General features: G+C 40.9%; 1 protein-coding gene across 2 annotated transcripts; it reads left to right on the forward strand.

The window, feature by feature from the left end:
• Nucleotides 1-654: 654 nt before the first annotated feature.
• Nucleotides 655-21873, forward strand: slc8a4a (solute carrier family 8 member 4a). Of its 2 annotated transcripts, none has more exons than XM_044222207.1 (9): nt 655-954; nt 1986-2061; nt 4215-5633; nt 5780-6297; nt 14887-14993; nt 15223-15341; nt 16314-16413; nt 17361-17633; nt 20022-21873. In XM_044222207.1, exons 3-9 carry the CDS (start codon nt 4290-4292, stop codon nt 20399-20401), a joined length of 2841 nt encoding a protein of 946 aa, XP_044078142.1. In that variant the 5' UTR covers nt 655-954; nt 1986-2061; nt 4215-4289; the 3' UTR covers nt 20402-21873. The 2 variants fall into 2 exon arrangements, with proteins under 2 accessions (XP_044078142.1, XP_044078141.1); XM_044222206.1 differs by lacking the exon at nt 655-954 and adding an exon at nt 961-1646.
• The last annotated feature ends 671 nt before the right edge of the window (nt 21874-22544 follow it).

Raw genomic sequence — 22544 nt, forward strand, 5'->3', positions numbered from 1 at the left:
GCCATACATTATGCCAAACATTATTCAGCTAAAAGCATAGTTAAGCCTAAATATCCTAAGTACAGCATAGATTAATAAAGGTTTAGCCAAGCCTGACAATATAAATGGATACTTTTCTGGATTAATTTAAAGGGTAATCCAGCGATTTAGTATTGCACTTCCATAAAGTTGGGGGACTCGCAAGAGACAGATTTAACAAAGAACCTTTGCAGCAGAGGCCAATAAATCCTGACTTTTAGCCCCTATGGCTCAAACTCCAAAAACACTGTATCCTACAATTCCCATAATGCAACTCAATCACATCTTTCAGTAGACCTACCCTTGCTTCACATGCTGAGTAGTACTCCTCATAACAAGTAGACTGACCTTTTATGTAGTGTTAAGGCTCAAATTGGCAAACTTGACTCTCCATTTTCCACCCATCCAGGACTCTTATAATGAGCAATATGGATGGGGCTGCTATGGCCGAAAGACTTTTAGTTAGTTTAGTTTGTTTGTCCCAATAATAGATCCAGTTTCTAACTTCTGCCAGTTTTATACATTAGTGTATATCATGAATTCACATTGCAAAAAAAAAATGTTTTCAGGGTAAAATTTAGAATATGTGTTTTTCCTCTACTTCATCTCTGTCTACCATCCAGACTACAACAAACATCACACCACCACCCCACAACAGACCTGCAGGCAACAACATGTGGGATTTCTGAGTCTTAAAACGAGGATCAGATCTTCAGCTTTTAGCTTACAGCAGGTTAACTGTGCTGATAACGATAATGAGCAAATTCTGAGGATTTAGGACTGAAATGGTCATTCATCCTGGACTCCTGATGCGCAGTCAGGAGGACCAGCCGTGCGTGTAGCGCTGTTTCTGAACGTCTCCTCCCCTGTTTCTGCAGTGTTACTGCTTTTCCCTCTCGCTCATCGTTTCTTGTGCCAATGCTGCCCACCGCAAGAGTAAGACAAGACTTTCATTTGCATAACACCACACTCCTCTTTCTTGTGTGCCACCATCCCTCTGCTTGATATCCATCTTGTCCTGATCCGTGTACTGTGTGGTTTGCGTCCTCTCAATCCTTCACCATTCATTCACGCCTACTCACATGTGCAGTCCTGTTTGGGTCTTTGCGTTATCCAGCTCAGACAGTAAAGCAAGGGAACATTTTCACTCAGTTTATTTTTCGGATTAAAAAAACACCCTTAAAGCCTTTTAGAAATTGACAGTTTTGAAGAATTTCTGACTGATACAAGCGGGACGAATGAGGACAGAGTCAGACATTTCATTTATTATTTTACGCATCAACAATCGCACGTAGCCTGGAGAGGATAAAGCTGAAAACGCATTGTGTTTTTTGAAAAATTACTTAGCTTTGCGGAAAGTGTCGCCGCGGTGGAACAAGGGGGATTTTAATAAGAGGAACTAATCCGACAGTGTTAAGTTTGCTGAGGTAGGGTAGCCTACCTGTCAGGAAAAAAATAGCGAAGAAGCACCGTGGAAAGCTACGCGTCATTTCCAAGACACCAGCGCAACAAGCCAACACCATTACACCAGCCTGCTGTGTGAATGGCACACGGGGTGTCTTCCTCTGTTGAACTGGTGCAGGGGAGCCACGCTGTGACCAGGGTCCAGCTGAGATTCAGGGCTTTCTGTGAGTATCTGTGGGACTGTTGTGCGCACTAAATGGACCGGTCTATTTGTCCCTCATGCACAGCCTACTGATGGGATAATCGGCTTTTTCCTGCATCTGTATGTCCAATAATCTAGTTGCCTCAGAACCCATTTGCAACTTAACATTTTGAATTGTCTCTAGTCTGCAACAGTGATGTTTTATTTGTATTTTTTCTCCAGTTGCCAGCTGGCCCACATATATGGCTTTTAATAACCTTCTTAAAACTCTCTAATGTGGAATCCTTTCCGGCTAGTTTTCATGGTGATTATGAAACTCTCTTTACAATTCGTTAATTTAAGATAACCTGTCTTTCTACAGAGCGATATGAAAGATAAGTTCATCTCCTGAGGCCACAACTTCCACACTGGGCTGACTCACTGACAACTGCACCCAGGTGAGTAATGCACTTTCTTATATTAAAAATAGGAAATATAAACATAAAGCATATTCCTGCATGAGCATCTTGGGTTTTCTTAATTGTGCTGGCCTCTAAAGATCATAGCTGCGTACAAACCAATAGCACATATTTTATCGTCGATTTTGCTTAGATTTCTGTTTATTGATTGTGGGGGGTTTTCGACACAAGCTCTCAAGGAATTCATGTTTCCTGCTAACAATCTGTTTACACATTGTTTCTGCTTCATTTACCTTCTGTTTGTTATTTTTATGACTTTTCATTCTCAAGATAGTAGAAATGACATTTATGAGGAGTCTCATTACAAATTGAGACTGCCACCATTTGAAAAAAAAAAACCCACCTCTCACAAAACAGTGCTGGCATCAAGGTGGTTAATCAAAAAATAAATGGTAAATATCAGCAGTGCAGAGAATTGTAGTTTTGTACTGGTAGACTTCCAGCAATGGGTTTGCATCCTCACAATCTAAGACCCAAGATTAGCAAATGATCAAAGTAAGGTGAAAAACTTTCAGCCTTGGTAGTTGTGTTGACTTAAAGAGCCTGTATTCTTCGGGGAAGAAGGCAGATACGTTTCTGTACCTTGTAAGCTTGTTGCTACCTGGTGATTTCAGTGAGGAACGCATGTCAGTGAACAGTGTATGGCACTACTAGAACAGATGAAAAGATGTAGTCACCTTTTGTCTCTATAATATTGTCAAAAAACACGTTTTAGTCCTGCATTCCCACCATTTGGAGAGCTTGCTTTTACCATAGAAACGTCACCCACTCAAAATTTGTGCAGGGTCGTGTGCCAGATGAAGGCAATATTATATTATATTGTATTACATTATATTATAGGAAGGAATCAATGATATCAGAATGCTGTCAGTGAATATTTAATGCTCTCTAAAGTACACATCCTTGCACTCTTGGCTCTAATATTATGGACTTGTGATTCATATCAAAGCTTTTACAGTTTCAAATTCCCTGTATCAGTAATTTCTGGAATGTCTTTGATGAATATGGATGAAACATCTTTTGAAAACCAGGCTGAGGGTCACATGTTTCCTGTATCGCTGTGTTCCTCCTGCTTGTTGCAGGAGTCACTGTCCATGATGCTGATCTTGCTGATGTTTCCCTCAGTCTGATCAGGAGACAGGTATTGAGTTGTTGCATAAAGCTGTTAAATGACAACTTAATTTCTACATCTGTGCTGCGCTGCTTCACCCTGAAATGTAGGCTTGGAGGAAAACGTGCACTCCTGTTGTGCAGGTCAGAGTGGAGAATGCAGCTTTTCTCTGCTGCATGTCAATGAGAGCATGTGCTGTACATAAAGCATTGTCAAATCTCCTCTGCTGTAGGTGGGCAACCTATTTTTGAGATAGTGATGGTTTTAAAATTTTAATTAGGAAGCACCAGATTACATTCCTTGGCGTTTCCCCTCTCTTTCTCTCTCTTCACATTGATGCAGATGTTAATCCTGCAATGCTGCTGCCAGGAAACCCACTGTGAAATTATTTTAAGTTGTCCCCTAACATATTTTAAATAGGTTACATAAAATAAAATAAAAAGTGCTTACTACATTTTTTAGCATTAAACAATAAATCGCAGACTATAGTTATAGAGAGGCATGCTGCATTTCCACAAGACCGGGATTGTATCTCCTTTGATTAATCTTATAATATCTTTATCAATAGGTCTGGGCTGCCTAAAAACAACTGCTCTTCTCTTGTTATACTCATTGTCAGTGAAGATTATTTTTGGAATCCCATCTCACTTGACAGTACATGGTGGACTGAGTCAGTGTTTCCCTAAATACTACAGGTGCAGAGGGTAACAATTCTACTGCTGCTGAGCACAAAATGACCACCTTATATGTGTGGGAGTTTGACAGGGTTGTTCAATACCAATGACTCAACGATTAGTAGGTGCCAATATTTCTGGCTTTCCAAACTCAGACCAACCAAACTGTTGGATCCGACGTCATTTGCATACAAAAGAGTATGACTGTGAGTGCTTTTGTGATGTTAAACCTTTGCTTGTAGAGATTATTTCAAGAATAGAACTCTGAATGATGTACATCTGACTGAAGTGAATGTGACAATCTCATCCTCCACACAAATCTCAAGTCTTTTTCTTCTGTCTTTTAGAGGTTTGTATAGACCTTCACATGTGACGTGGATTGAACTCCTGCACTAGAAGACTCCAAGCGTCATCACACTGCAATGTTTCTGCACAAGCGTATCCTGAATTTCACTCCACCTTTCACACCATGTATGTTCATGTCCATTCTGCTGGTTCTGCTCCCAGGAGTCACTCATTTCTCCCAGGGCAGCGCCAGTCATGAAGATACTGGCAGCACACCCGGCAACTGCTCCAGTGAAGATAACTGCTCTGATGGTGTGGTGCTGCCTATGTGGAACCCCCAAAACCCTGCGGTGGGTGACAAGGTGGCACGCGCCATTGTTTACTTTGCAGCCCTCATATACATGTTCCTGGGCATGTCCATTATCGCAGACCGCTTCATGTCTTCCATTGAGGTCATCACCTCTCAGGAAAAGGAGATCACCATCAAGAAGCCCAACGGTGAGACAACGACAACTACTGTGCGCATCTGGAATGAGACGGTATCCAACCTGACTCTGATGGCGCTGGGCTCATCTGCACCAGAGATCCTGCTGTCTGTCATTGAAGTACTCGGCCATAACTTTGAGGCTGGATCTTTGGGTCCCAGCACCATTGTGGGCAGCGCTGCCTTCAACATGTTTATTATCATCGCTATCTGTGTCTATGTGGTGCCAGAAAATGAAACCCGCAAGATAAAGCACCTGCGGGTGTTTTTTGTCACTGCTGCCTGGAGCATATTCGCCTACATCTGGCTGTATCTCATCCTGTCTGTGTTCTCCCCCGGAGAGGTGGAGGTTTGGGAGGCCGTCCTCACCTTCTTCTTCTTTCCCATCTGTGTGCTGCAAGCCTGGATTGCAGACCGGCGCCTGCTCTTCTACAAGTACGTCCATAAGCGTTACCGTGCTGACAAGACCCGTGGCATTATCATCGAGTCAGAGGGAGATGCCATGTTCACTAAAATGGACTTGGAGATGGACGGCCAGGGCATGAACTCCCACACTCACCCCAAAGAGGCTCTGGATGGGATGCTGGAGGGGGTTGAGGAAGGTGGAGGGATGAGTGCGGAGCAAGATCAAGAAGAAGAGGCCCGACGGGACATGGCTCGCACACTGAAAGACTTAAAACAGAGGCACCCAGAGAAGGACATGGAGCAGCTGATTGAGATGGCCAATTACCAAGTACTGGTCCAACAACAAAAGAGCCGGGCCTTCTATCGCATTCAAGCCACACGTATGATGATCGGAGCTGGGAACATCTTGAAAAAGCATGCTGCTGACCAGGCCAGGAAGGTGGTGAGCTGTCATGAAGCAAGTGGGCAAGAAGAGGATCCCAACACCATCTACCTGCAGTTTGAAACCTCTCACTACCAGTGCTTTGAGAACTGTGGCTCACTAAAGCTGTCAGTGAGCCGGCATGGAGGAGAAAGTGGCTGCACTGTGAAGGTAAGAAGTAATGATAGAAGTATTAGAAATGCTCAAGGTCAGTTTTAACTGCTTGAGTCATAGACAATATTAATAATTCAGCATTTTATTATAACTCAAGACACTCAATATTTAATAAAGTTTCTTTATTTGCTTGTGCCACACAGGTGGACTACCGTACAGAGGATGCGACTGCCAATGCGGGCTCAGACTATGAGTTTGCTGAGGGCACTTTGGTCTTCAAGCCTGGTGAGACAACAAAAGAGTTCACTGTTGGCGTTATTGATGATGATATTTTTGAAGAGGATGAGCACTTCTATGTGCGCCTAAGTAATCCGCGTATCGTGCACCGAGCTGAGGTCTCCGTGCTGGAGCCAAGCTCCATCACCTCCAGCAACAGCACGGTGGGCATCTCCTCCCACGTTCCTCCGAAGGCAGCCCTGGGTATCGCTCACACTGCCACGGTTACCATCTATGATGACGACCACGCCGGCATTTTTACGTTTGAGAGTAACTCCACGAGGGTCAGCGAGAGCGTCGGCAACATGCAGGTGAAGGTTCACCGGACGTCCGGGGCGAGGGGGAAGGTGGCGGTGCCCTACCACACCGTCGAGGGCACCGCCAAGGCAGGTGAGGACTACGAGGAGGTGTCCGGCAAGCTGGAGTTTCAGAACGATGAGACCATGTGAGTGACAATTCTTCTTCTTCTTCTTTGATGTCATGTCTTCTTGTTGCTTCTCATCACTTGATCAAACATCACAGCCCACATTTTGGTATGTTAAACAGTCCTGCTAGATTACTATAACTTAGCTATTCTGGTAAAGGATAAAAGGACTATTTCCATGAGTCATAGATATGTTCGCTCTGAGAAGTTTAGATCTTTTAGAGGGATGACGTGGGAGGATAAGAGGATATAATTGTGAGGCAGATAATGAAACATTGTGGCTGATGTAAAAGAAGAAGAAGAAGAAGAAGAAGAGGCATAGAAGCAGCTTTCTGTGAATTAATTAACATGCAGCCCTATGGGATTTCTGTGGAGGTTATATGGGAGTTCATTGTAGTGCGAGTGAGAGATGAAAACTCCACTGCAGAAAACAAAGGAAGTGTATGTTAGTGACAAAGAAAATCCAACAGGTGACTTACACAGCAGCGAACAGAGGATGAGTGTTGAGCGGCTACTGAAACAGGTGCATGTGATGATGCCTGTGTGATAATTTCAACAAAAGGATTCATGGATGCACCAGCAGAGAGGCAGATAAAAAAGAGCAGGGAGGAAAGGTACAGAGAGAGCGGTGAAAGTGTGATGTTTTTCCAGCTTTTCTCTTGAACGTTGTGTGGAAGGTTTGGCTGAATGATGAGTACATGTGTAGTGTTTGTTTTATGATGTGATGACCTGGCAGTTATCCACAGCAGGGATTTTTTTTTTAACTTAAAAAAGTAAATGCCCTTAACCATATCAAGCTCATCACAAAATGATTTACAGCACATTGAACGACAAAACAAAGGAATAAAATCTGCCAGATGAATCCTTCTGTGTGAGGAGGATTTCAGGGCTTGTGTGTAGGTGTATTGTGTAGGTCGGATGAGTGGGAGGAAACGCAGGTGAATACATGGTGTCAAAGAGAATGCAGATCTCCCTATTTGTTTTTTTTTTGCCTCAGTGCAGGTGAAATTTGAATATATTTGTCAGTTTGCTTGTGCACATTTATCTCTGCATTTGCTTCCATTTTTGCGTGTTTGTCTTTGTGTATTTTTAACGGTGTTCATGTGTATGTCTATGTACTGAATCCACTTTAAACCCACATCAAACAAAATGTCGCTCCAAAGGGGAACTAAAAAGGGCTTCTTGAGCATCCAAAGCAATTAAAGAGAGTGAAGAGAGGTTAAAGGAGTCCCAGAAGATCTCCACATTGCACAGACAGCTACAGAAGATGCCGTTAATTAGACTATAGTGTATAACAATGTGAAATGAGAGGCTGGCAGCTTGTATCTGCATTCAAATGGAGATTGAGCATTAGATAAAATCCTCACCTAATGAGCCAAGCTGACAGTGACACAAGCATCTACACACTTTATATTATCTGGAGTCATGCTTGCCTCGACAGTCAGCGTGCAGCAGGAGAGGAAGAACTGTGTAGAGCAGGATCCAGCAGAGCAGGACAGCTTTGCTACCAGAAAACCGATGAAAAGAAAACCCAATGCAAGGGGGAATGCCAAAGCTGTGCTCAGCTGCTCCGGTGCTCCTTTGAATAGCAAGCAAGGACTTAAAGGGGAATGCAGGAGCACTCTGATCATAGGTACAGAAGGTTTGACTCCTATCTTGAGTCAGAATTGCCAGGGCCAGTTGGGTCAAATCACAGCATCTTAATAATTTTTTTTAGCCAGCTGAATTTTGAATCTAAGATACCTATTGTCAGAAGGTTAGAGAAAGACATTTTATTCCCATAAAAGGAGAGCGTTCATCTCTGTTTGCCACATAAAGGTATTTATCAAAGCTGGTGTAGAGCCATCGAGGCAAAGTTCCACAGCTGAGCAGTCTTTCTCCAATATCACATTTTGTTCCTGCTTTATGCTACTCAGATGCTCGAGTCAGACTGAATTTTTTATGAGGTTGTTTAATTTGGAACGTTCAGTCAGTCCTGTTAAAAGATGCAGGTGAACCTCCATCATGCTGTATCTTTGCATTGTCATCTTTAAGCATTTTGGCTACCGTTGGTACATATCTATGCATGTATTTGTGTCGCTGAACAGACACACGCCTGCACGTGCTCTGTGTTAAATGTATCTCTGTGCTCCTGACTGCTCAGCAGGCTGCCAAAGTTCATCCTTCAAACAGAGCTGGCTTTTCTTACGCAAGTGTTCAGGACAAAGAGCTGATACTCGGCAGCAGGCCTCCAGGCAGCTCTGTATGTGTGTGTGTGTTTGTTACAGTGTCTCTTGCTTTGTGTGTCTTTGTGTCTGTGTACATCTGCTTGTCCTGGTCGATGTTTGAGAAAGCAGAGGAGCAAAAGAGGAGGAAGGCAAGTTTTTAAGCTTCTGACATGGAGCCAGGAGGAACGGTTTTAAATCCAGGCGTGCAGTTAAATAATAATTTACCATCTAAATTCGGCACTGCAGTAAATAGATTATGATGAACACAGACAAACCTCTGAGCCGAAATAAACAGGCTGACATAGAGAACCATTTTACATGCTGTGTTTATGGATTAGAGGAAGATCTGCACAGACCCTTTGATGCTTGTGTGTAGCTTCCTCTTGTATCTGTTTTTGTTAGCACCTCAAAATGTGTGGCACTATACACTAGTTGAGGCTGAGGTGGATAACGGTGCCAGTTACATAAGCTAAGATGAAAGAGATGTGAGGAGATCACTTCTGTAAAGGGAAATCAATACCCTGATATTCTTTATTTCTCACGCTTAATGTAGTCAGGATCAATAACATCCTTAACTTCCTGACAAACATAAAGCGCACCAGCAGAATCAGGGTTGGGTAACGTTAACACATTTGGAACCGTTAAAATCTTTCTCAAATAGCATGCTTCCTGTAATAGTGAACATGGTAAACATTATACCTGCTGAACATCTGCATTTTAGCATTCTGACGTTAGCACTTAGTTCAAAGTACCGCTGTGGCGAAGTACAGCCTGACAGAGCCGCTAGCATGGCTGTATGTATGCTAGAAAATAACTAGCTTGTACGACATGTTGTCTGAACACGTCAGGAATCAAAAATGTTTATAGTTCCCAAACGGCCACACTCAAGAGTGGATTGAAAAGCGAGCCATGATAGAGAGGGTGAGATGTTTAATATGGGGATTATGGCGAACATTTTCAGACAGTCTCTCCTGGAAGGCATTCACAGTGATGCACTTGGCTGTTTACATGAAAAGAAATAGCTGTGTAAAGAACGAAAAAAGAGATCTTGAAAAAGAAGTCCAAACCCTGGCTCCTTTGTCATCGCCACAGACCTGACCAATCATGGCGTGAAGTGGGTGTGATTGTCATTACTTCAGAATATCATTAAGTAGCCCTACTCTGTTATGTTGCCGCTCAATATTTGCAAGTACAAGTTATCAAAGGTAGGGTCATATATCATTATCACTATCAAAAACCTTTTGCTTCCATATAGATATCCTGGACATATTAATCCAACAACACATTACAGTGGAGACAATATAATGTTAATCTTTTATCTGTAACAAATTAGGAATGAACTTATAATTAATTAAAGGTGCTACTGATAACACTGATAACATCCAGCTAGATGACGCACTCCCCCTCCCCCCTTCCATTGCAGTGGTTGCCAGTTCGTTGTACAACCTGATTGTTTCATGGTTGAGTGGAGTGAGACTCAGACATAGTCATATCAAGTGATGAATCTTTCGTGATAGAGTAATGAATTCATTTTGCAACATACATACATTAGCTATAGATTTAGGTGACTTTGTGTGGTGGTGTTTCATGTAACGTTATCTATGGTAATCTTAAGATATGGCTAGCTAACTTTAGGTAACCCTTTTTTCTCCATCATTTAATAATTATAGTGGACCTATTGCAACACTTTCCGTAAAACGACATTTCAGTCATCCTTATACTATAAGACATTAGGTAAATATTTACATTTTAATCCAATCAAAGAGTACAGTAACTTACAGTACATTTTAGAGATGCTATTAAAACCCACAGCGCTCAACATTAGACAGACAGCTACAGTAAAAGTTGACGTTAGCTAGTGTTAGTGTTAGCGTAGTGTTGACCTAACATTAGTCGAAGTGTTTTCTTGCTGAAAGAAATCTCACAGCGTATTATAAAACACAGCTGCACAACACACAGCAACAATGGCTACAAGGAGAAAGGACGACTGTATGATCTGATGTCAGTATTTTCTGATTTCTATATTAACATGAGTACCGTAGCTGTTGAGCTCAACGCAGCTGGCTACATGGCTAGCTTGCCATAAGTACCTCAGCGTGTCTCATAATAGGGTTAATGTTAGACTGCTATATGAGATGACATCCTCAATAACAGTCGCGTTTTGGGTCTAAACACTATAATGAGCAGATTTACAATAGTTCTGAACTTTAATTTACCTTCGACAAGACACATTGGTAATATATTGGGATCCCACGTCCACTCCGTTCTTAAAGAAGAGTGACCGTCTTTTCATAAGCGGACCAGTCCGCCACTGGCCCAGACGGACCAGTGACTGGTCAATCAACTTGCCCTGCATAAACTTGTACTGGCCCTGGGCCATCAGTTATGTTGGACCCTGGCCCACTTCTAAATCCCATCTGATACGTTACATTGTTTGAGGGTGCTATAACGTTAGGTAACTGGATGTAGTTGTCACTAACGTAGCTCTTCAGGGATTGAAGCTGTTATTTTTCTAATTTTGACCATCTAACCGATGACAACAGATATAGTTATGGTTTTAAGGACTATGGCTGCTGGTAGATGTTGTTTATTTTGTTTAAATATGCAGAACTGTAATTTAATGTGTTATTGTTGTTTGATCTATTAGGCTAAGATAGCTAATATGTGCTAACGTCAGTGTACCAACGTCATTATACTATTGGTTCACAAGCCTCGTTAGAAGCAGGAACCAAACGTCAGACATCGCACACAGAGATAAACGAAACATTCATTTTGGACCTGTCAATTTTTTTTTTTATTATTCATTCACAATGATAATGGAGAATTACTAGAAAGCAGACTAAGAGATACTATATTAATGAATCATTACATAATGATTAGTTCATGAATATCTGTGAATTGGCATACTGACCAGTCTCTCCATGAGTAGTGCCTGATTAACTCTGAATCAGCCACTGAGCGGCACAAAACTAGTAACGACTCATTAATCACTCATTACTTAGTCATAGGTTACTCTTTTTGTGCACCCCCAAGTAAAGCGATACAATATACTGAGTAGTTGCTAAGTAATCCCTCTTACCTCATGATTACCACAAAAAAGGTAAGTAATGCTCAGGTAGTTATCAGGTCGTTCCTGATTCGTTCCTCACTCGTTCCACAGTAACTACTTACAATTTAGTGTACAGTATTGTAAAGTGTTACCCTTTTATCTGTTGTAGATATGAGAAACATATTTCTTCATGGGGCTGCTCTTTTGTGTTCATATTCAGCTACAAGGCAGTCTCTCTGGAGCTGGGAGAGAATTAGTATCTTGCTCAAGGACACTTCAGCAAGGCAGATACACACTGGTTTGATCCAAGGTTCTTTAACTGAATGGCAGTGCCCCGTTCAGTCGTCGGCATTTGACATACTGTCACACATTTATGCATTCACTCATTCTGCCTACTGGCTCTCAGGAGGGCTGGAGTCTATCAGAGCAGAGACACTCTCCCTGGGTGAATATAGAGGCATAAAATCACTCACACTCATACCTGTAGGCAGTGTGGAGTCTCCAGTCCTCATGATTTACTGTACATGTCTTTTGACTGTGGGAGGAAACTAGAGCATCCTTACCAATCCTACGCACAATGTGGAAGAGAGGGAAACTCCAAATAAAAAGGTCACACAGCTGCCTTGACCTTCTTTCTAGAGGTGACAGTCAGTCTGCAGAGCCAAACCACCCTAGGGCCCCATCTGATTTCCCTTTACTCAGCCTTAATTTAACAGGTTAATCCAAATTAATCCAGAGAACTCATTTACAGACAAAACATACACTTTTTTACAGTCAATAGGCAGTCAGAAAATGTGAGAAAGAGAGAACAAAATTTTTAAAAAGCACTGATGCCTTCAACATTTTTATTAGAAAAAGAGCCAGTCAGACTTTCTGCAGTCTGCAGTGTATTCCACACATGCAGCAGAGATTATGGTTGTTTCAGGTGGAACACAGATCAACCTTCAGAGCTCAGACAATCCAGTCCTGTCATTCACAGTTGTGTGTGACAGATACAATAGCAGGGTATGTTACCCACTATGGCTTCTATCCCAGGAATGGAGCCGACAGGGGGACAGAGATGGCCGATACACTGTGAAATGTGATATGCAGTAAGTGACAGCGTTACAGTCTTGGTAGAATCCAACTGTGCCTGTTGTAGTTAGAGTTTACATCGTCCTGCAGAGATACAGGGCTCAGGAAGCAGAACTGAGTGTTGCTACTTTAACTGATTCGTACAGTGACCATTTCAAACTCACATTCAGGAAGACTTACAAATACAAGCACCTCATGAATTTATTATTTGTTACATGCTGGAACAATTTCTTAGATATCACTGGCCAAGCCAATAAATAGTTCCAGCACATTACTCCCCACAAATTCATAACTCTCTGCAAAAAAGCAAATTTCCCAAAATGTTGAACTATTCCTTTAACTAGTTTATTAGCCCACTGGCTATTAGCTAGCTTCCTTGGTTAGTTTCTGGTAGTTTTGCAAGACCAGACCTCAAACAGAGACAACAAGAGTTATAAAGTCTGAGAAGCCACATAGAAGTATTTTTCCACACATTTATTTTTAATTTGAACCTTAGAAACATGGGAGCCACATACCTCTGCTGGGTTGCAATATGACCATTGGTTATAAATACTTTTTTAGTTAGTTTGGTATGTTAATTGTTGATTGCCCATGAGCCTTATTGAGCTTCATTGGACATTGTAGCAAATTCAGAGTTATGGTATTTCTGGCAGTTCTGATTCATAACTTATTAAAAATCCAAACTGAATTGATTATTGATTAAGTCTACGATGTTCAACTTCTACCCTCACCCCTAACACCTTAATACAATCCTCTATGAGGTTTGTAGTTGACTTGATTTTGAACGTTTTATTATTTTATTGAACCAGCATCTTTGAATTTTCAATGCAGTTGCTCATTTGTTGTACTTAGGATTCAATAAGGTGAAAAAAAGAACTATTTTACATGTGAGACTAATTCATAAAACTAATCTCACCTCAGTCTTTTTTTCCCCGATCTATTTTGGAGTCAGTTTTGATTTGTTCACCTTTTGTGTTATTATCACCCACCTTTTGTCTGAAATGAGTGCAAATGAGCATTAGACTCGGGCAGGGGTTGAGATTTAAATTGGCACCTAATCAGCCTAATGCAGTATGTGAACCTACGTCCCTGCTGCTTTTTGACAGCCTTTCATTTATAGTGTGCATTTTAGTGAGAAGTCTGCAAAATGTAAATGTTTGTCTGTTATATTGTGCTCATCTTTATACACTAAAGCAGGACAAACAGTATTGGCCTAGTGTGATGTAACATCAAAATGGCTGCTGCGTGAATATGGTTCATAGCAAATGAACCATCACATTTTATTTGATGGGTTTTTTAAGGCCTTTCCATGATGCTTCCTGTACATATTGCACTTGAAATAACATCTTGTTTAAAAGATAAACTCTTTTGTTTCCATTGTAAGGACTCTAGGCTATACTGCGATTCCCTTTGCTCCCACTGGCGTGACTTTCCCTGACATTAGACAGCCGACGACGGTATCATTCATGTTTAAAATAAACTTCTTCTCTTCTGCAAGCAAAAGCTCTTCCTGCGTGTTGTCGAATCCTGAGCGTATAAGTGTAGACAGAAATAGACAGCCACCCACATATCATTAGGGAGATGGAGGGAGAGGGCGAGAAAGACTCACTGTGACAGTGTAGGAGAATGAAGCGGGCTGAAGCAAATATGTCGGTCACAGTTTGACACCATATCCTCACGTGTTTTTGTAGCACTCAGATTTAACAGTACCAGCTGTATTTCTAAATCATTCTTAAGAGTTTGCTTTAACCTGCATGGATTCCTAGATAGGTGGTGCTTAATTTCCACTGAGAACAAGATAATTATTCAATTTCCCATGCCTTATAACTTCAAGTGTGTGGGAGGGGTGTGGGCTATTTCACTATATTTCTCTTGTGCTCTAACGGAATTAATGGTGTAGAAGGAGTCCGCCCTCTTGTGGGGTACTGGAATATATATATATATATATATATATATATATTAATTGTGTACAAAGTGTTCTGTACTACAAGATATTTGTTAATTTCCATCTTCTTATCTAACATCTCTGTTTCATGATTCATTGTGTAGGCAGTCTACCTCTTGGCTACAGTGTTTTTATTTGAATGTGTACAAAATGGGCTTAGCATTAGAAACTACTGGTTGCCTGGGATATATTTTTGATTTAACTGAGGTAACAAATGCATACTGCAGGATAACTCATTGACAGCTGCTGTTTTCCTTAAATAATGCTAATTCATTCATTCATCCATCTCTGTTTGGCTCCATCCTTTCCTTGTTCCTTGACCCTTCTGCTTTTAGGAAGCTGTTGAATGTGAAGATCATTGATGATGAGGAGTACGAGAAGAACAAGACTTTCACAATTGTGCTGGAGGAGCCCATCCTGCTGGAGGTGGGACAGAGACACGGTGAGCTGAGGACTGAGCTGCATGCTACAGCAGCAGAGTGGTTTTCCTCATTATTTTATGGCTTAAAATACTTTTTACTTTGCATCCACTCTCCTTTATATTTCATTTGAATTCTTGAGCTAGAGCAGTTTGTACAATACAGTATCTTATTTTGTACCAAATCTCTTGTTACAAAAGCCCATGTGGGAAATACTGGCTGATAGTTTACACACCTGTCCGTCTGTCGCAGGAGACACCAATGATAACAAGACAGCAGAGGGACCGGAGGATGTGTCAAAGATGGGCTGTCCGTGTCTGGGTGAGCACACTAAGCTGGAGGTAGTCATTGAAGAGTCCTATGAATTCAAGGTAACTCAAAATAAGCAAATTTTATTTTATTTTTTTTTTTTTTTTACCTCAGAGCGAACTCACCTATCACACTGATGTTTGCATATTTTGGAGCTTCTCACAACCTGATATGGGCTGATGAATGCCAATATTTTGTTTGTTCTTACAAGATTTACCTGCTCTTTTCCTACTGAATATCCATCACAGCAGTTCTTTGGACTTCAGAGAGGCTGTCACATGTCCTTCAAATCCTTAAACTATTTTATAGACACTATGAGAGCGCATAAACAAGCCAAACAACATGACATTTAAGAATTATTCTCTATTAATTATCCGCAGTGTTGACTCAAAGTCCATCCTGACCTCATTCAGTTTATTTGTTTCATTCTGCAGCTCAGTTGGAGCTGGAGGATAGTGACAAAATGAAACATTGATATTTATGACTCTTACACCAACATCAGTTATGTCACAGTATTTTGGGTATGACTGTTGGATGTAACTAATGGCTCTGCCAGTGGAGTCATTCACTCATCATTTCATCCAGCTTGAATAGTCATATAAATTGAGAAAATTGTATCATTTAACGGAAATGTAGCCTTTAAAGGGGTACTCCATCGATTTTGTATTGCACTGCCATAAAGTTGGGGATTTGGGGGGTCTTGTGTGAGACAAATTAAAAAAAAGAAATGCTCAGAATTGATGCAGCAGACTATAGAAATATCCTGTCAGAGCAACAGAATCCAGTTTTCCAACTGTTTTGTGTAGTAATCCTCATAAAAAGTAAACTAATCTTCATGTGTAAAATTGTCGGTGTGTCCCTTTAAACCAAATTCAAGCTGTAACATGATATTTCACTGATACTTTGGGTCTCGAGTTTTAAGCAGCTTTACGCTGGCGATGTGCCTTTTTCCTGACGGACAGTGGGGGCAAGAGATGGCTACCACCAACTTGTCCTTTTTCTTTTTCTTTCTTTGTCTTTGTGGCCGTCTGCAGAGCACAGTGGACAAGCTGATCAAGAAGACGAACCTGGCTCTGGTGGTGGGGAGCAGCAGCTGGAGAGAGCAGTTTGTTAGCGCTGTCACTGTCAGCGCAGGTGAGTCGCGGCGTCCTGAGATGTCTCATCGGTTCATCCCTATGAGACCGGACCTGTGGAAGGCTGCAGGCTGGATCCGGCCCACCAGCTGCTTCTCACCAGCCTCACTGTTGTTCTGGGTTTTTTTTAGATACTTATTTAATAAAATCCCAAGTGCTCCAGCTTGACACTGGCAGATTTTTTTTTAAAAAAAAGCCTAATTTAACAGATTATTAATGAAAGAGCTTAAAAAAACAAAGCCTGTTTTAATATATTTTGGCAATTTTGTGCTTATTTGCTGCTTCATTTTAATCCAGACAGTTTATTAAAAATGCATGATGTGGTAAATTCCTCATGTGGCTCACCATAAAAACTAAACTGGCCAGCTCTGCCTGGACAATTAATGGCTCTGAAGAATTCATGTAGATGTACGTGGTATGGTGAACCCTTTTTATTTTGCCCTTTCAAAAGCCATTCACTTGGCTTTGTGAACCTTTTAGATCTGCACTAGTGCACAAAGCATTTGGGCTAAAAGCTGACTTAGACACCAGGGATCTGTCATTTTGTTAATACACTCTCATTTTCTCTCTTTCTCTCTCTGGTTGAGGTCACTCAGATTTTCATGCAGAGTGTACATGTCTCACGTACAGTACATATAAATAGAAAGTACGCTTGCTGCCTATATGTATCCCTCAGTCACTGAGTCATAGCTATATTTACAGATTTAATGTAATGATTTGAAAAGGTTAGCTCCCACACATTCGTCAAATGGCTTAAATGTGGTGGGGTTTTGTATAGTCTCGTCTGGATTTAGCTGTCAGAGATGTTATCTAAGTTTGATTAAAGCATGACGCTGGAACTATTTACTGCTTCACCTGTCTGTATCAATCTGTCAACAGAGAAGGCAGAAGCAGCAAATGTTTGTACGTATATTGCAGGCCTTCATGCATCTCTTCTGTCTTTCCCAGGTGACGATGATGAGGAAGAGAGCGGGGAGGAACGTTTGCCATCCTGCTTTGATTACATCATGCACTTCCTGACAGTTTTCTGGAAAGTCCTCTTTGCTTTCGTCCCACCCACTGAGTACTGGAATGGCTGGGCCTGCTTCTTCGTATCCATTTCCCTCATTGGCGTTCTGACAGCTGTGACCGGGGACTTGGCCTCTCATTTCGGCTGCACCGTCGGTCTCAAAGACTCGGTCACCGCTGTGGTGTTCGTGGCCCTCGGCACCTCTGTTCCAGGTGGGCGTCTGTGGTGTCTGTCAGCTCTAACAGTGGACTTATTCTGGGGTTTGCCAGTGCAGCAGAAGCAGCTGCTTGGGGAGACTTGTGTAACCTCTGCCTCCGTTGTGCTGTCAGAGTAATTCTCTCCAGAGCTCTTGCCTCGAACATTAACAAGCTGTAAACTAAGAAAAACACAGTTTCACTTGTTATTCTCTCTGTGCTGCCTAATTGTATTCTCATTTCACTATGTCCTAAACGCTGCCACAGAGAGGCACAAATGAGAGTATGAAAATCAGGTTTTGACAGGTTTTAGCTCAGTAAGCACCACACACTCTCCTTCAAGTTTGCAGACTAGTTATGCTGGAAAACACCCTACATGAATTAATTAGAAGGCAATGATCAGCAAGTTACAGTATCTACAGGTAGTGGTCATATTAGCCTAGGTTATACGTTAAGTTTGGTGGGCAGAGAGTTTCAGAGACATTATCTTCCGTCTTCATTTGTTGTGATTTACTTCATCTACTAATGCATATCTGTGCTTTAGAAAGTGACTGTGTGGTGCTGGGATTGGCTTTAAAGAATATGTTTATAGAATAGTTTTGTTCCAGTTTAATGTGTAAAAGTTGCTTAAGATAAATCATGTACATGGTGAGGTCCCCATGAGGAACATATTGGTACCACTTTCTAACAAGGCACCCTTTTTTAAAGGTTTGTAAGTGGTAACAAATGGCTTTATTAATGGTTAACAAATCATTTACTAATGCTTTATAGATCACTCAGAAGCCATTTGTAAATACAACGTTTGATTGGCCATGTCTCAAAAAATCCTTTTGGCTGGTGTTTTTCCTCCTCCACATTAGTTTTGTCTTTTTGACCCAGGAAGACCTCTCCAATGGACCGTTACCCTCTGGGAAATGTTTGCAGAGAATATGACCAAATCCATTTATCAACAATTTAAAGGAATATTTTGACATTTTGGGAAATATGTTTATTCGCTTTCTGGCAGAGAGTCAGATGAGAAGATCAATACCACTCTCATGTCTGTAATGTAAATATGAAGCTACAACCAGGAGACTGTTAGTTTAGCCTAGCATATAGACTGGAAACATGGGGAAACTGCTAGCCTGGCTCTGTCCAAAGGTAACAAAATCTGCCTACCAGCACCTCTAAAGCTCAGTAACTAATCCGTTGCTAAACTAAATAAAATAAACCCATTTATTTAATCCGTACAAAAACCAAAGCGTGATTTGCGGTTTTACGGAGGGTTATGTGTCGGACTATTTCTTGACTGGACACAGTAACTTACTGTGTTACGTCTCCACTGCTTGCCTGGCACTGCTCAGAGCCGAGCTCCATCAGCTTACAACACACTAGCAGGCAGCAACCAGCTAACAACATGTTAAGCTAACTAGCATGTTGCCATCTCTGGCAGAAAATCGATTTTTCACAACCTGGCAACCTAAAACATATAAAGCATTAATAAATGATTTATTAACCATTAAAGCCATAGTGGGGGACTCAGCGGCCCGGGTTCGATTCCAGCCCGGGGCCTCTGCTGCATGTCATCCCCCTCTCTATCACCCCCCTTTCCTGTTTCTCTTCAGCTGTTCCTACCTAATAAAGGCAAAAAGCTTGAAAAAAAGTCTTAATAAAACCATAGTGGGGTGTTATAATAACAAACTTTATTTATATAACACTTTTCTTAACAATGTTACAAAGTGCTTTACAAAAAAGAAACAAAACCAGACAAGGCAGATAAAATGAGTATAAGGCCAAAGAACATGAGCAAGGAGGAAGTAAAAACAATCAAATGAATAAGACTAAATAAATAATAATAAATAAAACTGTAAAAACAATAAAAGACATATCAAACATTTCCAAAAGCTTTCAAAAGGAGAACAGTTTTAAGAAGAGATTTAAAAGAGTCTAGAGACTTAGTGTGTCTGAGTTCAGAAGGCAGAGACGTCCATAGTGTTAGGGGTTAAGACACCGACCATGAGCCGCAACAGGTTTGGATCAGGCCAGGGACCTTTCTCTCTATTACAGAATTGCTATCTGATAAAGGCATGAAATGCCCCATAAAATAATCAAATTAAATACTATTTTTAAAATGAAGTCATTTTTACTACTTATAAACATTTATTTAAAGTTGTACCAGTTTGTTACCAAAAACTTTTAAGCTCCATCCTTATTTTAAATTGTCTGACACCCTTTGTGCCCCAGAGTGACATTTTAAAGTTGTTTAATTTCATATTTCATTAAATTAAATATCTATAATTTTGGTCCTAAAGTCCATGGTAGTTGTGGGATTTAATGGAGGGTCTTAAGAGAATTCTGCCCCTGTCAGAGTCTGTGCACACTGATCTCCATCAGTATGCTTAATTCATATCTCTCTTTCTTTTACAGATACATTTGCGAGTAAAGTAGCTGCCATCCAGGACCAATACGCTGACGCCTCCATCGGCAACGTGACGGGCAGCAACGCAGTGAATGTGTTCCTAGGCATCGGGGTGGCGTGGACCATCGCGTCCGTCTACTGGCAGAGCAAAGGCAAGGCTTTCAAGGTAAACCCGGGCTCCCTGGCCTTTTCCGTAACCCTCTTCACCGTCATGGCGCTGGTATGTGTGCTGGTGCTGCTCTACCGCCGGCGTCCCAGCGTGTCAGGCGGAGAGCTCGGGGGTCCACGGACACCCAAGCTCCTCACCTTCTTCATGTTCCTCTCCCTCTGGTTCATCTATATCCTGTTGTCCTCCCTGGAGGCGTACTGCCACGTGCCTGGCTTCTGAGACAGAGAGAAACACAGACACGGCTCCTCTCCTTGTTTTTACAGTCTACTGAATGTGTTTTCTCTCTGTTTTTGTCTATTTTCACAAAGGTTTGTAACTATTTGTATCATTAGTTATTATTGATACTGCACAATATCTTATTGACTTTGAATCTTTGGACTTTGGAACTTTGCTACCACCCACTATGCTGTGAAGTATAGCTTTAGCCACTGAATTTGAACCTCTTCTCAACTTTTCTTTCTTTTTTGAAACATTATGTTCCACTGGACATTTATCTAATCATTGCTATCAGAATAAAATCGCATCAAACCTTCTGTCACTTGACACGTAAAACTTCTGGCATCATGTCCTCTCTTTGTGTGGACAATTATTTGAGTTTTTAAGTGTTAAAAAAGCACAAGATTAAAGCATTCAGAAGATTCCTTGTATTTTGAAGGGTGTTATAAAATGGAAAATTAAAGACGGTGCATGAGACGACATTATACTTGGCATTTACATAAAAGGAAAGACATTCCTGAGGCTGAAGTGACCCGTAAAACATATTTGTGTGTTGATATTTATTACTCAATCTATACATTAATTATTCATTGTATATCATGTAAAAGATTAACATTGTGCGTGGGAGTTTTGTGAAAGAGTAGGTGTGTTAATTTTTGCACGTTATGAGATTAAGAGTTTCTTGGTAATCTATTTTTAAGTACTGTATGTAATATTTTGACAAGGCTGTTGACGTGTTGATGTGTTCCTGTACATGTGAATCACAGCTCTATCATAATCTTTTCACTGCCTGGTCCTTTTCCCCACAAAACTTTCTCAATCAGTATCATGTTCCACAAAATGCCTTTTTTTTTTTACAACATAAATCCTGGTGAAGAGTGCCCACTTTAAATTGTACCATGAAGTATAAATTCTTGGAGCACATTTATGATTTTTGCGCGTGTGGTGTGTGTGTGTGTGTGTGTGTGCGTGCACGTGCGCTCCTCTGCTCTTCAGCACAAATTGGCGAAAGGCATGGCACGATCTCGTCACTGACTCCACAAATGGTACAGGTGTTCATGCAGTCTGAGTATGGATATAAAAAAGGACCAGTTTTCTTATCTCTCACGCTGACACTGTGAACATTTTGTGAACATCACTTTTAGAAAAAGCACAGCAGAGAGCAAAGAGCCACGTTTCAGATGACTGTAGGGAGACTTATTAGGTCCTGACACAATCACCGAACAGGTTCATCATTTGGGATGAAAAATGTGCTAAAAGAGAAGACATGTACAGTATTTGCTGAGAGTTTCTCCTTGTGTCGCACAGCAGTTGATATTGAGGTTTGTTTTTTATTTAACCTAGAATCTGTAGAGCCATATTTATTGTAACAGTATTACGGTAGAGGTATTTATATGATCAATTTTAGTTTTATTGATATGCATGTTTAATGTATAAAAAGTGGAAATAAATGTTGCTAATTTATGATGCCGTAAGATGCCTTGTTGTCTTAATTCCACATTTCAAGAAAAAAAAAGTGAACACTAACAGAAAACTGTTCTTTCTGAAGGTGGTTTCTCAAGATCATGTCTATACATGTTTAAGCCAAAGCATAAGGATTAAAATTCATGAATGTTACCTTATTTAGAGTTAGGATTTATCAGAACATTAACTCTTTTATTAAAGTGAGGTGTTACAAAACCAGCTGTATGGTTGTCTAGAAAAGTAGATAAACACCTGAACATTAATAACAGACAAAACTGGATTTCCTGACAATATAATGCAACCCAGTGCAACAGCTCTACAAACTACAGCCTTAAACATCACCACAGTCAAAACAAGAGTGGTTCCCAACCTAGGGGTTGGGGTCTCTCCAAAGGGTCACAAGATAAGTCCGAGGGGTCATGAGACGATTAATGAGGGTTGGAATGAAGAAAATACAAAGTTCTGCTATACAAATTTATTTTATTTTTGGACTTTTCTCTTTTTTTCTCTCTTTTTTTTAAATGAAAATGTTGGATAATTTTACCACTTTGGGCCTTGAATTATTATTTAAATGAAACGGTCTGAGAAGTTTAAAGGGGAAATCATGCTTTGGTGCAACTGTTAACAACTCATAGACATCTGAAGAGGTCACAAGCCAAAATGATTGGGAACCACTGGTTTA

The sequence above is a fragment of the Siniperca chuatsi genome, linkage group LG14 (genome assembly GCF_020085105.1).
Source record: "Siniperca chuatsi isolate FFG_IHB_CAS linkage group LG14, ASM2008510v1, whole genome shotgun sequence".
Lineage (NCBI taxonomy): Eukaryota > Metazoa > Chordata > Actinopteri > Centrarchiformes > Sinipercidae > Siniperca > Siniperca chuatsi.

Excerpts from the sequence above, each read along its gene's own strand:
- slc8a4a (XM_044222207.1), top strand. The coding sequence starts at position 4,290 with ATGTTTCTGCACAAGCGTATCCTGAATTTCACTCCACCTTTCACACCA. Across the intron at positions 15,342-16,313 it reads AAGAGTCCTATGAATTCAAG|AGCACAGTGGACAAGCTGAT; the intron begins GTAACTCAAAAT and ends GGCCGTCTGCAG. Across the intron at positions 17,634-20,021 it reads CCTCGGCACCTCTGTTCCAG|ATACATTTGCGAGTAAAGTA; the intron begins GTGGGCGTCTGT and ends TTTCTTTTACAG.